Genomic DNA, 13063 nt, shown 5'->3' with positions numbered 1-13063 from the left:
ACCAACGTTTATGAAAACGTTGACATAGGGAACTTTTACATAAAATGAGAAAATGCTTACATTAAGATGAGCACACTTTTAGAAGGGAGACACAGTAACTGAACGACGTCTAATCTCAACTTGCCAGACAGAATGTGTGCTCAGAGACAATCCCAGGGGCGAGGCGCCAGAACACCCAGCGTGGAGGCCTCTGGGTGGGCATGAAGACCTCCCCCTGCACCTGGCTGTAGGTTGTGTATTTCTGCAATGTTTTAGAATAAATACGCCTGACTCCCATATTCAGAAAAAGATTTTTTTAATTCTTCTGCTGAAAGGTTTGAAAGTGAAATTATTTTATAGAACATTTTTCCTTTAAATTGCATTGAAGCCACTAGGTGTTTAGTACTCGGGAATGCAGGGGAGTGGGAGAGAGAGCACGGGGTTAATAATGAAGGCACCTGCCTGGTGGCACCTGCAGTCCCGGCTGCTCAGGAGGCCGAGGTGGGAGGGGCCCTTGAGCTCAGAGTTTGATCCCACCCAGGGCAACAGCCAGACCTCATCTCAAAATAAAAATAGTGAAGAAGAGACAGGTGAGCAGACTGGGCGTGGTTGCTTAGTATTTTCCTGGCGATGCTCTTATGTCAGTGGTCACCTGCTTCCATAAATGACCTGTCTGGGGCCCTTGACTTTCTCCTGCAAGCTGTGAGTGTGAATTTAACTCAAACTGGATGTGAGGGCAGGAGAAGGGACCTGAGTTTTCTGGGGGAGGTGATGGCAAAAAGTGGGGAGGGTCTGCTGGTAGAGGGGGTGCTGAGGGATGAAGCAGCTCCGAGGCCTCCGGCCAGGTGCGCTGCCGGTTTCCGCCCTTTGCTCGCCGACAGGTTGTGCGCCTGTGCCAGCAGGTGTTGCGGGGCCTCACAAACAGAAGGGTTATTTGGACGGCGAGGTCCAGCGTGGGGGGTGTTGTCTGCACCCACGGGCACAGCCTTCACCCGTGGCTGGTTGGAAAGTCAGGTTTTCCTTGGTTAAATTGCTGAGTGGCTGAGCAATTCCTACAGGTGGGCTGGCTTATCTATTTCTCTTAAGTGGTGTCGAGCGGAGGGCACACGTGGTTTATAGGAACACAAAAAGATTCTAAGTCCCTCATAATAAACACATTTCTGGATCTCTTTCTTGGGGGGGTGGATAGCTGTGGAAGGTGGGTTCCCGGCTGCTCTCTACGATGGCCCCGGCGATTCGAGCTTGCTGGCGACCTTCTGGCTGACCTTGTGCAGGGCCTCCTGGAACTGGGGGTACTCGTCCTGCACTTGCTGGAGGATGGTGGCGATGAGGGCCAGCCGGTCATCCAGGCGCCTGCGCTCCAGCTGCAGGGACTGCTTGGAGCGGAACAGGAACACGTACCTCCCCTCCTTCACCGCCTGCAGGTGCTTCGCGCGCGTCTGTAGGGCCACGATCTCCGAGAGGTTCTGAGTGGGAACGAGACCCTGTGTCAGGCTATGCCAATCGGAGGGAGGACGCCAGCCGGCCCCCCACATAAACTGGGATGCGAGGAATGCCAACTAGGAGAGGAGGCTGCCCACTAGGTTGGAGCCTCTTGGTTCACCCGCCATCTAGAAGACATTCCTGGCACCTGCTATGTGCACGGCCCCTTGTTCCCCCGCCTGCCTCAGTTGACCAGGCTGGGACCTTGGGGTCACGTCCAAGCCCTCTCTTCTGCCCACACCACATCCAGTCCAGCAGGAAATCCCAGCGGGGCAGCTTCTGGATTATGTATGTGCAGAATCCGGCAGCTTCTCCCCAGCCACCTGGTTCCTGCGTCCCCGTCCTCCGGCAGCACAGTGGTGGCCTCAAACAGCCTCCTGTGTCCACCCTCGACCCCTCCTGCCACACCCAACACCAGAGCTGGAGGATCCCACTGGAGCCCCAGTTACTCCTCTCCGCAAAGTCCTCCCCTCGGAGAAAAGCCCAAAGTCATGACCATGCGTCGTCACAGTCCCGGCGGGGCCCTCTGCCCACACCCCCAGGGCCTGCCTCTGCTGGGCTGTCCCCTCCGCCCGGGCGGCCACTACCTTGTATCTTACAAGTTTTGACTTAAATGCTGTCAGCTCTGCGTGGCTTTCCCGGACCACCCAGCCCAAGGCCTCGGTCCCCTGGCCCACCCGATGCCCCGACGCTCCTTCTTGGCGTTGTTCCTCTCCAAAGCATTATCACAACGGAAACACCCTCTCTTTTTTATTTATTCTGTTTATCTTGTCTCCTGCCCCCAGAATGTAACCTCCAGGGGGCAGGGGTTTTTGTCTGTTTTGTTCTGCTCTGGAGTCCTGGCACCCAGAACGGGGCCTGGCCTGTGACAGGTACAGGGTCAGTGTTTGTCAAATGAGCGAATCACAAAGCCACAGACTGCGGCAGTGCGCGGTGCTGTTTCAGCTGCGCTTCGCCGGGCCAGGAGAGGCCTGGCCCCGGGAGACACAGGACTTCTGCTGCGAGTGGCACACCCACAGCCGAGGTGCCTTTAGCCCTAGTGACCTCCCGGGACTTGTTTACCTGGCGCTTCAGGGCTGTGAGCCGGCTGAGGTCGGCTTCGAGCGTGTCCAAGTCGGACTGCATCGTCGACAGCTGCCCCTGCTTCTCCCGGAGGGCGCTGCTCGAGCTTCGTTGCACTTCCTCCAGCTCCAGGATGGTTTTGGTGCACTCCTCGGTGGCCTAGGAGGTAAACAGGTCCCTGCTGGGCCCCTGCATCCTGGCTACTTGGCGGACAGAGAAGCGTCGGGTCATGAGGACCTGCCAGGTGCCTTCTATTCCAGCCGCCGGGAGGATCCCCGAAGAGGAGTCAGAGTCACCGCCCTTTGGGGACCTGCAGACCACTCCCCTAAGGCAGGTGTGGCTCAGAGAGAGACCCAGGGGCCTGCGCGGTTCTGGGGGCCTCCTCCTGCAGCAGGCCTGTCTGCTCAGACATGGGGGACTGGGGATAGCTGTGCGTCAAGAGCAGGGGCCACGGCCTCTGGGCAGAGGTGGGCTGGGGCGCGTGGGAAGGAGGGGTGAGGCCTCTCTGCAGAGTCCCTGCAGGACACGGGCTTCAGGGGCGTCTGTGGCAGACAGGGAGGGGTCGAGGCCAGCGACATCAGCCTGGTGTGGGTTCCACCATCAGGGGAACCAGCACAGTTTAGAGAAAGAAAAACCTGGTGGCATTTGGTGGCTGACGGGCCCAGGCGTGGGGAGGGAGAAGAGACAACGGTGACTCAGAGTTGGCCAGACACGGAAGGACAGAGCAGGACTGGCAGGGTCCAGAGAAAGGACCCGTCTGTGGTGGTGGTTGTGTTGGATGTGGCTGGGGGTGTAGGGGCCTCAGGTGCTGTGTGGGGAAGATGTGGGGTGAGGGGTGGGCGTGGGGGTCCTGGCAGGGGACCGGGGAGGTACCCAGGGCAGTGAGGAGAGATTGGGAGCCAGGACAGGAGGCCAAGGAAGGGTGGACATCAGGAGTGGTCAGCGTGGCCAACAAGGGCTGAAAAGAGGCTTCTCTATTGCCTCTCTCTAGAAACTTCCAGTAACTTCCAAATAAGCAGGTCAAGCATGTCTGTCATTTTCTGCTAACCATTTTCTGCCAACCTTTCCCTATACGGGACTTAGTCCTACAGGGCCTGTCTCACCACTCTCCATGTCATTCTCTGGATGACCCTAAAAGATGGGTACCATTTTGCAGGTCAGGAAACCAAGGCACTGAGAGGTCAGTCTGCCCAGCACAAGCGGAACAGTGGGGCTCTGAGGCCATGCTCTCAGCTGTCCCTAGTGCCACACAGTCGGGCAGAGCAGGTCTGAGCCCTGAGTCCCGGCCTGGCAATGGCTGGGGGCGGGCGTGGGGCAGCACTGGCTCAGCCCCTCCCAGGGCAGGTCATGCCCACATGCTTGGTTGATGCTGCCTTGGGGACAGGGACGTGGGCTCTCGGGGAGTCCCCAGCTCCAGCTCAGGGCCTGCACGCAAGGCTCTCCCCCCAACACCCTGCCTCTCTGATGCCACTTGGTTAGGCAGGAAGCAGCGGAAATATGGCCGCGTCCGGCCCTCGCAGTGCCTCTGGGTGTGGGCGTTGTGCTCATCCCAAGACAAACTCCCGAAGACAGGCCCGAAACAGTGGCAGTTAGCACTGCCCGGAACACCTGCTGAGCACGCGGCCCCTCCGACAGCCGCTGCACCTTCACCCCCAGCCCAGCTGGGTCACGGTCCCCCTTCACAGGTGGCGTGGTCGAGGCCCAGAGGGTGTGGCAGCCCCACTGCCAGCGCAGAGCAGGTTGGTTCGCCTGGCTCCAAGCAGGGCTGCCCCATCCCCACGGCGCCCACTGGCACCTCCGTCACAGCCACGGTCCAGCAGCACCGACTGCAGCTCGTGGGAGGAAGGACAGCGTGGGGCAGGGTGGGGACAGGTTCACTGGGAGGACAGTCCTGGGCAGCTGGTGGGGGTGGTGCTGCATGCTGACCATGAGCCAGGGACACCAGTGGACACCAGAGCAACGCCCCACCTCCAACAATGGACATTGGGCCTCAGCAGGAACACCCTTCTGGAATATTCCTTGGGTCACAGAGGGAGAACAGGTTGTTTAGACCTCCTCTTTCTCATCACACAGCTCCCCTACCTTGTGAGCGTCCCTGATCTTCCGGCGCAGCTCAATCTGCTTGTGGTGGAAGTCGGTCCGGGTGAGCACCTTCTGGCCCGTCTTGCCCTGGCCTTGGGCCTGTGTCATGATGGTCTCCCTGCGGGCGACCGCCATCTCCATGTCGCGGATCATCTTCTCCTGCTGCTTCAGCAGCTGCCCGTGCCTGACCTGGGGCACAGGAGACAGGGGCTGGGGCAGGGCCGGGGTGCCGGCTGCACAGAGGTGGCCAGGGCTGCCCCGGCGTCCTCCACTCGCACCGTCTTCGGTCCCGCAGGGAAACAGCGAGGGCTGCCCCGCCAGGGGAACACAGCTCTGGAAGTAACGTTATAGGGAAATCTGGCTAGTACTGTAGCAAGGTTAATCTCCTAGCTGTGACAAATGCACCGTGGTTTTATCAGACAGTGACATCAGGAGAAGCTGGTGGAGGGTCTGCAGGCCCGGGGCTGGGGCTTGGGTTGTGGGAACTTCCCGGAGCCCCAGAAATATTACGGTGGTTACATGGATGTGTGCACCTGTCGGAACCCATCAAACTGTGGGTTTCAAATAAGCATATTTTATACTTTTTAAGTTCTGTCTAGAGTTGATTTAAAAAAACAAAAACAAAAACAAAAAACAGGCAGGAATCCCCAAGTTAAGAATGGTGGAGGGAGATGGAGCTTATCCAGGTTTAAAATGTATCACAAAGTGACAGTAATCAAACGCAGGGGCTGACGCGGTGGCCCTGACTGAGGGGGTCGGGGGGCCGGGGGCCGGGATGGGGGCACCCTGGACCTCTCTTTCCTCCCCTCCGTGGTGGAGAGCTGGGCCTGCTGCAGCCAACACATGTGGCTGCCGTGGTTTGAAAAGTCAAGTAAATGGAGTATTTTAAAAAAACCTAGAGGAGTTTTTATTTAAGATGGCATTGTCAGAGTGACGCCACATTTACTTTTATTAACTGCTCTTGTTTCTACCTTAAGGCCCTGGTGCTCTTGCTATTTAATTACCAGCCTTTTTGAAAGCAACGAAATCTTGCTAACTGTGACCTTGGCGAGAGAAGGCGGCTGCAAGGGCGAGATGGGGGTGTTCTCCGGACCCGTCACTGTGTGAGACTCTTTTTGACTCACAGTGGGACACATCTCATTAGTGGGTCATGAAGTTCTTGGGTCACAGCCAGCATTTTGAAATAACAAAGTGCCTTGACTGCACGGAGTAGGGGTGACGCGGCGTTCTGTGAAATGACACTCGTGCACTTCGGTGTGTCCTGCGTGCTCTGTGATATTTCTGTGCAGTAAGAACAAAGGTGGACAGACCCTGCCTGACAGGTAGGTCGGAGGAAGGCTGAGTGCAGGTCGCTGTGCTGGGGGGTCTCTCCCCAGAATGCCACCACTGCCATGGCCAGGGTGGCCTGTGTGGTTCCCACAGGGGCTGGGGGAGCCGGGGACTCAGTGTGGACAGGTCCCTGGAGCCCGTGGGTGGTGCCACCTGACCCTGCCCGTGCCACTGTCCTCTCACCTTCATCCTGTGGATCTCAGCCTTCATGGCTTGGGTCTCTGTCTGGCCGGTCTCAGAATCCACTGAGGCACGCATCTCTTTCGCCAGTTGGATTTTTTTCTCCCAAAGCATAATCTGGTGTCTTCAGGGGTAGAACAGGCAGTGTAAGGGCTGGCGAAATTAGTTTTCTTCTGATGTGTCAGTGCGCTCACCCTCTAAGGCCTTACCTAGCTCTCGAGCTACAGTGGCTGAGTCGAGTCCTCACAAGCACAGAGGCCGTGGGGCTCAGAAGGCCCAAGACGTTTGCTATGCCTGGCTCCTTACAGAGGGGTTTGCCACACTCTGTCACCCGGCTGGAGGGCAGTGGCATCATCCTGCCTCAGCCTCCCGAGCAGCTGGGACTACAGGTGTGCACCCCCGCCCCCTGGCTAATTTTTCTATTTGTAGTAGAGATGGGGCCTTGCTCTTGCTCAGGCTGGTCTCGAACTCCTGTCCTCAAGTGATCCTCCCACCTCGGCCTCCCAGAGTGCTGGGATCACAGGCCTGACCCATGACACCCGGCCCCACCCTAGACATAGACAAACCTGTGGCACAGGGGGAGAGAGGGAGGGAAGGAGAGAGAGAGGGAAGGAGAGAGAGGGAGAGGGAGAAGGAGGGAACACGAATATATAACTTTAGGAGCTGAGAAAGTAAACAGAATTGATAAAAGTTGACTTAAGAAGAAGTAAAAAGCCTGAATAGACCAATAGTCTAAAAGCTATCAAAATGTCACCGAAGACATGTGCCCCCAAGCGTTGTCCCAGATGGCTTTATACCCGGACTCTACCAAACTACAAGGAATATGGTCCCTCTGCTGTCCACTCTTTTCCAGAGTGTGTCAGACACACCTTGGGGCCTCAGCAGCCGTCCCGGCTGGGGATGTAGAGCCACGTGCATGGGTGTGTAGAGAGAGCCACAAAACCATAAAACTGCCTCCAGGGAAACACACAGGACAAGCACAATTTCGTTGAAGGCAGAGCAAGACAGGAGAGAAATTGCCCTACTCAGTGGTTTCTGGTGGAGACAGAGGGGAACGACGTGTTTCCCTTGCTCCTCTACACACGTTCTGGATTAAAGTGCTCAGAGTTGGGTGTGTGTGCCTTTAAAAATCAGACACCGTAAAAAATAATACATATTTTTAAAAAGCTCATCCCAAAGAAACACTCGATTTCCGGTGATGACTGGTTTGCCCCAAGAGCTGCCCCCAAGGGTGGTGGATCAAAACCCTGCCGTGGCTTTCGTGGCTTCCGTGGTTCTCCCGGGATCCTCGGGGGTGGGTTCCAGAACCTCTCCCCAGGTGGGTTTAAATGCAGGGCAGACAGGTGCTGCAGGTGCAGGGACACCTGTGACAGTGCGTGGCCGGGACGGGGACTTACTCGGCCTCCAGCAGGTTGCTCAGCACGGCCGCCTTCTCCTCGCTGAGCTGGCTCAGCTTCTCCTGCAGCTCCAGGGTCTCCCGCTCTGCAGCCTGCGGCAGGGGCGATGGGTCAGCTGAGAGGGTCTAGGGCATCCTGGCGCTGGGCTTGGGCCCAAGTCCCGTCACAGGTGGCAGGGACGCTGTGTCCCGGGGCAGAACACCCACATCAAGAACACCTGTGCTCAGGCGTGTGCCTGCGTCCATTATCCCGTGCCTGGGGACCGGGGCACACGGGGCGGGGGGCACCTGACCTTCAGCGCGCGCAGGAACTCGCCCTCGGTCGCCAGGTTGTCCTGCTGCAGCTGCTCCGAGCTGCCGCGGCTCTTGTTCACCAGCAGGTTGAGCTTCTTCAGGTCGTTGTCCAGGTCCTTTATGTGCCGCTCGATCTCCTTCTGCTCCCTCCTCTCCTGCTTGATCTTGTCTGCGGCAGAGGACAGCGGCGTGGGCGAGGCCGCGGGAGGGCCGGGTCCTGGCTGGCTGGGCAGCGATGTCTCGGGGGGAGCCAGGGTTTGCTTCTGCCCCGGCTTCCTCTGTGCCGCCCCCTTGTCCTTGGGGTCCCGCCTGCCACTCGTCCCTGGCACTAAATCCCTAAAGCTTGGTGTTTTGAGGAAGCTGACAGGACCCCATGCGGGGACAGCCGGGAGGTGTGGGAGTCGGGTGCGGGAGGGCCAGGCTCCCCACCTCTGAGGACTAGCGGTTTCTTAGATGGTGGGGGCGTGGCTGGCACTCAGACGCTGTGAGTCTCTGGGAAAGGTGGGCCCGTTTGCCCCCCACCCCGCCCCTGGCGAAGGGCAGAACGTGGCAGACATTCTCGATGTTGAGACAGGAAGCGGACATCAGATGTGCACCTTTCCTCACCTGGCTGCTCCCCCCAAGAACACTCCTGGCTCCTCCTGCTAGCCCGGCCATAGTCACCCCACCTTCGCCAGGGCTTGGTCATCTGAGCCTGTCTCCCTGGCCTCTCCCCATCTCGCAGCTTTGTGTCTCAGTCAGATCTCGCTTTACGGCACCTCTATTTGACCAACGGCGCCACGTGGGTTTTTGGTTCTCTCCACTCTCCAACAGGCAGGGCTGGGCAGCCCGAGGGCAGGGCAAGAGGGCAGCAGGGCCTCTGAGAGTGGACGGCACCTGACGTGTCCGGGCAGCATTTCCCGTGGGGGCCTCATCCTGGCAGGCCTGACCCAAGTCCAAGTGGGACCAAGATGTCTCAGCAGGTGGCCATGCGGGTGGACGTGGCCCTGGAAGGACCCCCACCTCCCCCATTGCAGGCACCCAGCCTGTGTGGCAGGTGCTTGGGTCCTAGACGCTGCCTGGGGCACACAGGGGGTGGGGGAGCCCCCATGGGACAGTCTTCTGAGCCCCGGTGGAGCAGGGCAGCTGGCCCAGCCGCGTTTGCACCCCAGATCCTGGCTTTGGCAGGGATGGTGACCACTAGGGGAGCCCCGAATCTGAACTGGGACAAATCCAGTAAGTTCTCTCAACCCTGTGGCTGCAAACCAGGCATCTGGGCAGGCAATGGTCTATATTTACAAATGTATTGTGGTGTTTTGCTGTTTGCTGTAAGGCTGAGCGGATGCCAAGCCATGTGCCCCCCGCAGTGGGACCCCCTGCCTGGCCGTGTTTCCTTCCCGGGAGGAACCTTAGCGCCCGGCTTCTCCGTGAGCCCCCGCAGACCCCGTGCACAGCGGTACTTACTTTCCACTCGCAGTTTCTTCTGCTCCAAGATGTGCATCTCCTTCCTGACCATGGCCGTGGACTGCAGCTGCTGCTCGTGCTCCTGCGTGGCCGTGACCAGCTCCTGCTGCAGGCGCAGCCAGGTCACCTGGGCCTTCGTCACACGGGTGCTCTGTTCGTCCAGCAGCTTGGTCAGCCGTTTGATCTCGAGTTCGAGGGGCCCGACTTCTTCCCCCTGGAAGAGACATTCATCAAGAAGCAGAACGAGCCTCCCTGGGCTCAAAGGTCTACCCCAAGGTCGTGACGCCGTAGGACGGGGGGCTCAGGTTAGCTCTCAGAAGGGCCAGGGTGTTCGCTGCCCCTGCAGACCCTCCGTAGGAAGTACGGGTATCTCGGGCTCTGGTCAGCCCCCTGCCAGGAGCTCCCTGGGCCACAGCCCTGTGGGTGTGCTGACGGGGCGGGGCCTGTTACCCAAAGGGGCTTTGAAAGTTGTCCTGGGACAACCTGTCAGGGCTCAGGGAATCACTCCCGCGGCATCCGCTGGGTCCTGCGGCTTAGAGAGCAGAAAGGGGGCTCTGCAGTGCTTGGGGCCCGCTAAGCACTCCCCAGCTGCCCGTGCTACTCGGGGACTGGAGGCCCATGGTGGGGTCCTGAGGTTACGTGTACCCAGAGGACGTGCCGGGCACCAAGCCTCAAACTCGGGAGACCACTGCCGGGTCCAGCGGCTGCCTGTCGCACGTGGGCTGCACAGACAATCGAAAACAGAGTGTTTCGTGCCAGGCAAAAATGAGATGGAATTTAAATTTCAGTGGCCATAAATTACATTTCCTTGCCACGCCCCTTCCTGTGCGTATTGCTGTTGGCTCCTTCCTGGCTACAAAGGCAGAGCTGAGTAGACGCCAGACACTACCTGATTCACAGCACTGAAACCTTTACCGTCTGGCCTCGCAGAGAACCATGTGCTGGCTGCAACCATGCTGTCTTGTTTGCAAAATGGGCAGGGGAAGAAAGGCTTTGCTGCCTCTCCTGCGAGCTCATTTCTGACCCCGGGCAGCTCGGAGAGGGCCTCACCCCCAGCTCGGACACCATCTGCTCCAGCTGCTTGTTGAGGAAGTTGATGAGGCTCTGCTTCCGCTCGATCAGGATGGTGCGCCGGGCGATCTCGCTCTCGCTGTTGGTGACGAGCTCGTTCAGGTTCTTCACTTCCTTGTCCAGCTCGGCCAGCGTCCTCTGATGCATCTCCAGCCTGCAGCTGGCATTCGTGATGTTCAGCGTGGCCTGAGCAATGTCACCATCAATTTTGGAGAGATGTGTCACCTGAGTTCGTAAAAGGAAACGTGTGTGATCGTGTCTTTCCACGTGAGCTTGCTGGTCTACCCTTTCCCGACTGCCAGGTGTTCGTCCGGAGAATTTCCAAATACGCGACCGGGAGAGGGGGGGACGCTGGTTTTCTCTCCGTCTCAAGGACCCGGGAGAGACCTGCTTGTTGGAACCCAGACAGTGCCCCTCACAAAACAGAGAGGAAACATCACTGGTTTTTCTAATCAAACAGCAGCGTACATTGTGGGGAAGATGAGAAAACACAGGACAGAGGAGTCGACATTCAGCCACAAGATCAACGCCGTCACCACCCGGAATCGAGCGCTTTCCTTCCAGTCTACCTACTGCCCCCCCAGCCCCCAGATAGCACCACCCTCCGCATGATGGGTCGTAACCCGCTTTTTAATTTGGTAAATCGTGTCTGGTACTCCTACGTCACGTAGGGTTTGATAGCCGTGCATTATCTATCGTGTCTGCGGACAGCTCGTGCAGCCAGTCGTGATGTGAGTCCTCCGTGCTTCGGGGAGCCCTGCAGACACCGGCAGTTCTGGCCAGCCTGTGCCGCCGCCTCTGTGGCCCCTGGGAATCACTCGTCTCTGCCCTGGCCTCCTGCCCAGCCTCCTCAGGGCCACCTCAGCTTCTCTGCCGACACCTGCGGGCTCCAGTGACTTCCCAGGGTGCCCACCTGAAGCAGCAGCATGAAGCGTCCGGAGTCCCGTGGCAACGTCAGCTCACTACCTCCTCCTCTGCCAGGGGGCCCCGAGCTCTGGAGCCCCCAGGGGCCCCTGGCTCACTCTCGGCCCCAGCCCGGCTGCCCTGTGGGGGCTGCAGTCCCCAAGTCCCTTTCCAGCCCCTGCCACTGTCACCAGCTGGGCCGGCACAAGCACACCTGCCCGGCCCCCAGCTCCACTCCTGGCTGTCTGTGCTCCTTGCTGGGCCCACCCCGGCCACCTCCCAGGCCACCTGCACCGTCCCAGACCCCTGCCCACTCTCCTCCTGGATCCCAGCTCCCGATGGATGGTCCCGTCCATCCGCACTCTGCCCGTCCTCCCAGATATGCATGCCCCCCGCCCACCTCCCACCAGGCCCCAGGGCTTTCGAGCAGTTCAAAAAGTGTCCCTTGTTCAAGAGTTTGAGGGGCATCTGTTGGAAAATTGCCATAATAGGGGAATTTGTGGGTCTGATACTCTTTGCTGCCCTCTGCTGTACACTGGAGGTAGTACGTGTACGGCCTGTGCAGCTGCCTGGGGGTTGGGCCTGGGGGCTGGGGCTGGGGGCTGGGGCTGGGGCCTGGGGGTTGGGCTGGGGGCTAGGGGCTGGGGCTGGGGCTGGGGCCTGGGGGTTGGGCTGGGGGCTAGGGGCTGGGGCTGGGGCTGGGGCCTGGCCCTGGCTGTGCTGCCGCAGGGCTGGGCAGGCTGTTTCACACCCATCCTCTCCAGCGTACTCCAGGCCGCTGCTTTCGCTGCCTGGGGTCTTGCCTCCGGCAGCTAAAGAACGAAAATGAGATGGCGGACATTTCCAGAAGGAACTTTACCGGAGTGTTTAGGAAGGTTCCTCCGGTGGTAGGAATAGCTCTTACTTTTTTCTTTATGCGTTTCTGCATTTCCAGGTTTTCTACAGTCAAAACGTGTCCCTTTACAATCAGGGGACGGTGAGTGACCGGCGGGCAGGGGAGGCTCTCCCGCTGCTCACGTGGATTCTCCCCAAGGGCCCCGAGGACACTGTTCCCCGTCCCGCGCGCCTCGCTCAGGCGAGGGCTGGCCTACCATGTCGGTCTTCTCCTTCTGAAGCTTCTGGATGAGCTGGTTGAAGTACTTGGTCATCTTGTTGGAGGTCACGTGCTCCTGCAGCTTCTCCCGGATGGCGATGTCCATCCTCCTCCTCAGCTCCTGCTCGCTGCAGATGGCCTGGCGCACGGTCTGCAGCTCGCTGCTGACCACCGCCTGCTCCTGGAAAGCAGGAGCCACAGGGGGACGCTGATGCAGAGGCCTGACGAGGGCCAGGCGTGACCCGCGGGGGTCGGGGGACGGCCGCACCTGGTGGCCCTTGCGCAGGGCGTCTTCCGCGTCCTGCAGGGCCAGCCTGTAGGTGTCGAACTCGCTCTGCAGGGCCTCCTGCTTGGTCAGGCACTGGGCCGTCAGCTTCTGCATCAGGCCGGCCTCCGTCTGCGCCCGGTTCAGGATGCGCGCCAGCTTCTCGTTCTTCTCCTCCTCCTGCATGATCGACCTCTTGTAGGCCTCGATCTCGCCGTCCACGGACTTGGCTTGGTGCCGGCATTCCCTGCGGAAACGGGAGAGCAAGCCGCTCGCGTGCTCAGAGGAAGCTCACGACACGGAAGTGGAATTTGGCGTGGAGAGAAACACATTAGGAGTCCGACCCTTTCAAGCGCAGGCACATCTTTTAAAAATCGTCTTTACTTTTAATTTTTATAAACACATAATCCTTGTGCATGTCTGTGGGGTACATGTGGTATTTTGACACAAGTGTGCAGTGCGTACTGATCACATCTGGGTAACT

The 13063-nt window shown here is 59.1% G+C and overlaps 1 protein-coding gene across 2 annotated transcripts in view; it reads right to left on the bottom strand.

The window, feature by feature from the left end:
- Positions 1-310: 310 nt before the first annotated feature.
- The window catches only part of CCDC40 (coiled-coil domain containing 40), a 33965-nt gene continuing 21212 nt past the window's right edge, over positions 311-13063 (bottom strand). For both annotated transcript variants that reach the window (XM_045525138.1, XM_045525140.1), the window contains exons 11-20: positions 12583-12826; positions 12313-12495; positions 10298-10543; positions 9248-9461; positions 7804-7973; positions 7512-7603; positions 6118-6238; positions 4606-4794; positions 2524-2682; positions 311-1445 (exon numbers count right to left, since the gene is read on the bottom strand). In XM_045525138.1, the coding sequence (XP_045381094.1) occupies positions 1197-1445; positions 2524-2682; positions 4606-4794; positions 6118-6238; positions 7512-7603; positions 7804-7973; positions 9248-9461; positions 10298-10543; positions 12313-12495; positions 12583-12826 (1867 nt within the window). In that variant the 3' untranslated portion in view covers positions 311-1196. The remainder of the gene's footprint in view (positions 1446-2523; positions 2683-4605; positions 4795-6117; positions 6239-7511; positions 7604-7803; positions 7974-9247; positions 9462-10297; positions 10544-12312; positions 12496-12582; positions 12827-13063) is intronic.

Source organism: Lemur catta, chromosome 15 (genome assembly GCF_020740605.2).
Source record: "Lemur catta isolate mLemCat1 chromosome 15, mLemCat1.pri, whole genome shotgun sequence".
In the NCBI taxonomy this organism is placed as follows: Eukaryota; Metazoa; Chordata; class Mammalia; order Primates; family Lemuridae; genus Lemur; species Lemur catta.
The sequence above is the reverse complement of the archived record's forward strand: the minus strand, read 5'-3'. Positions and strand labels throughout refer to the sequence as shown.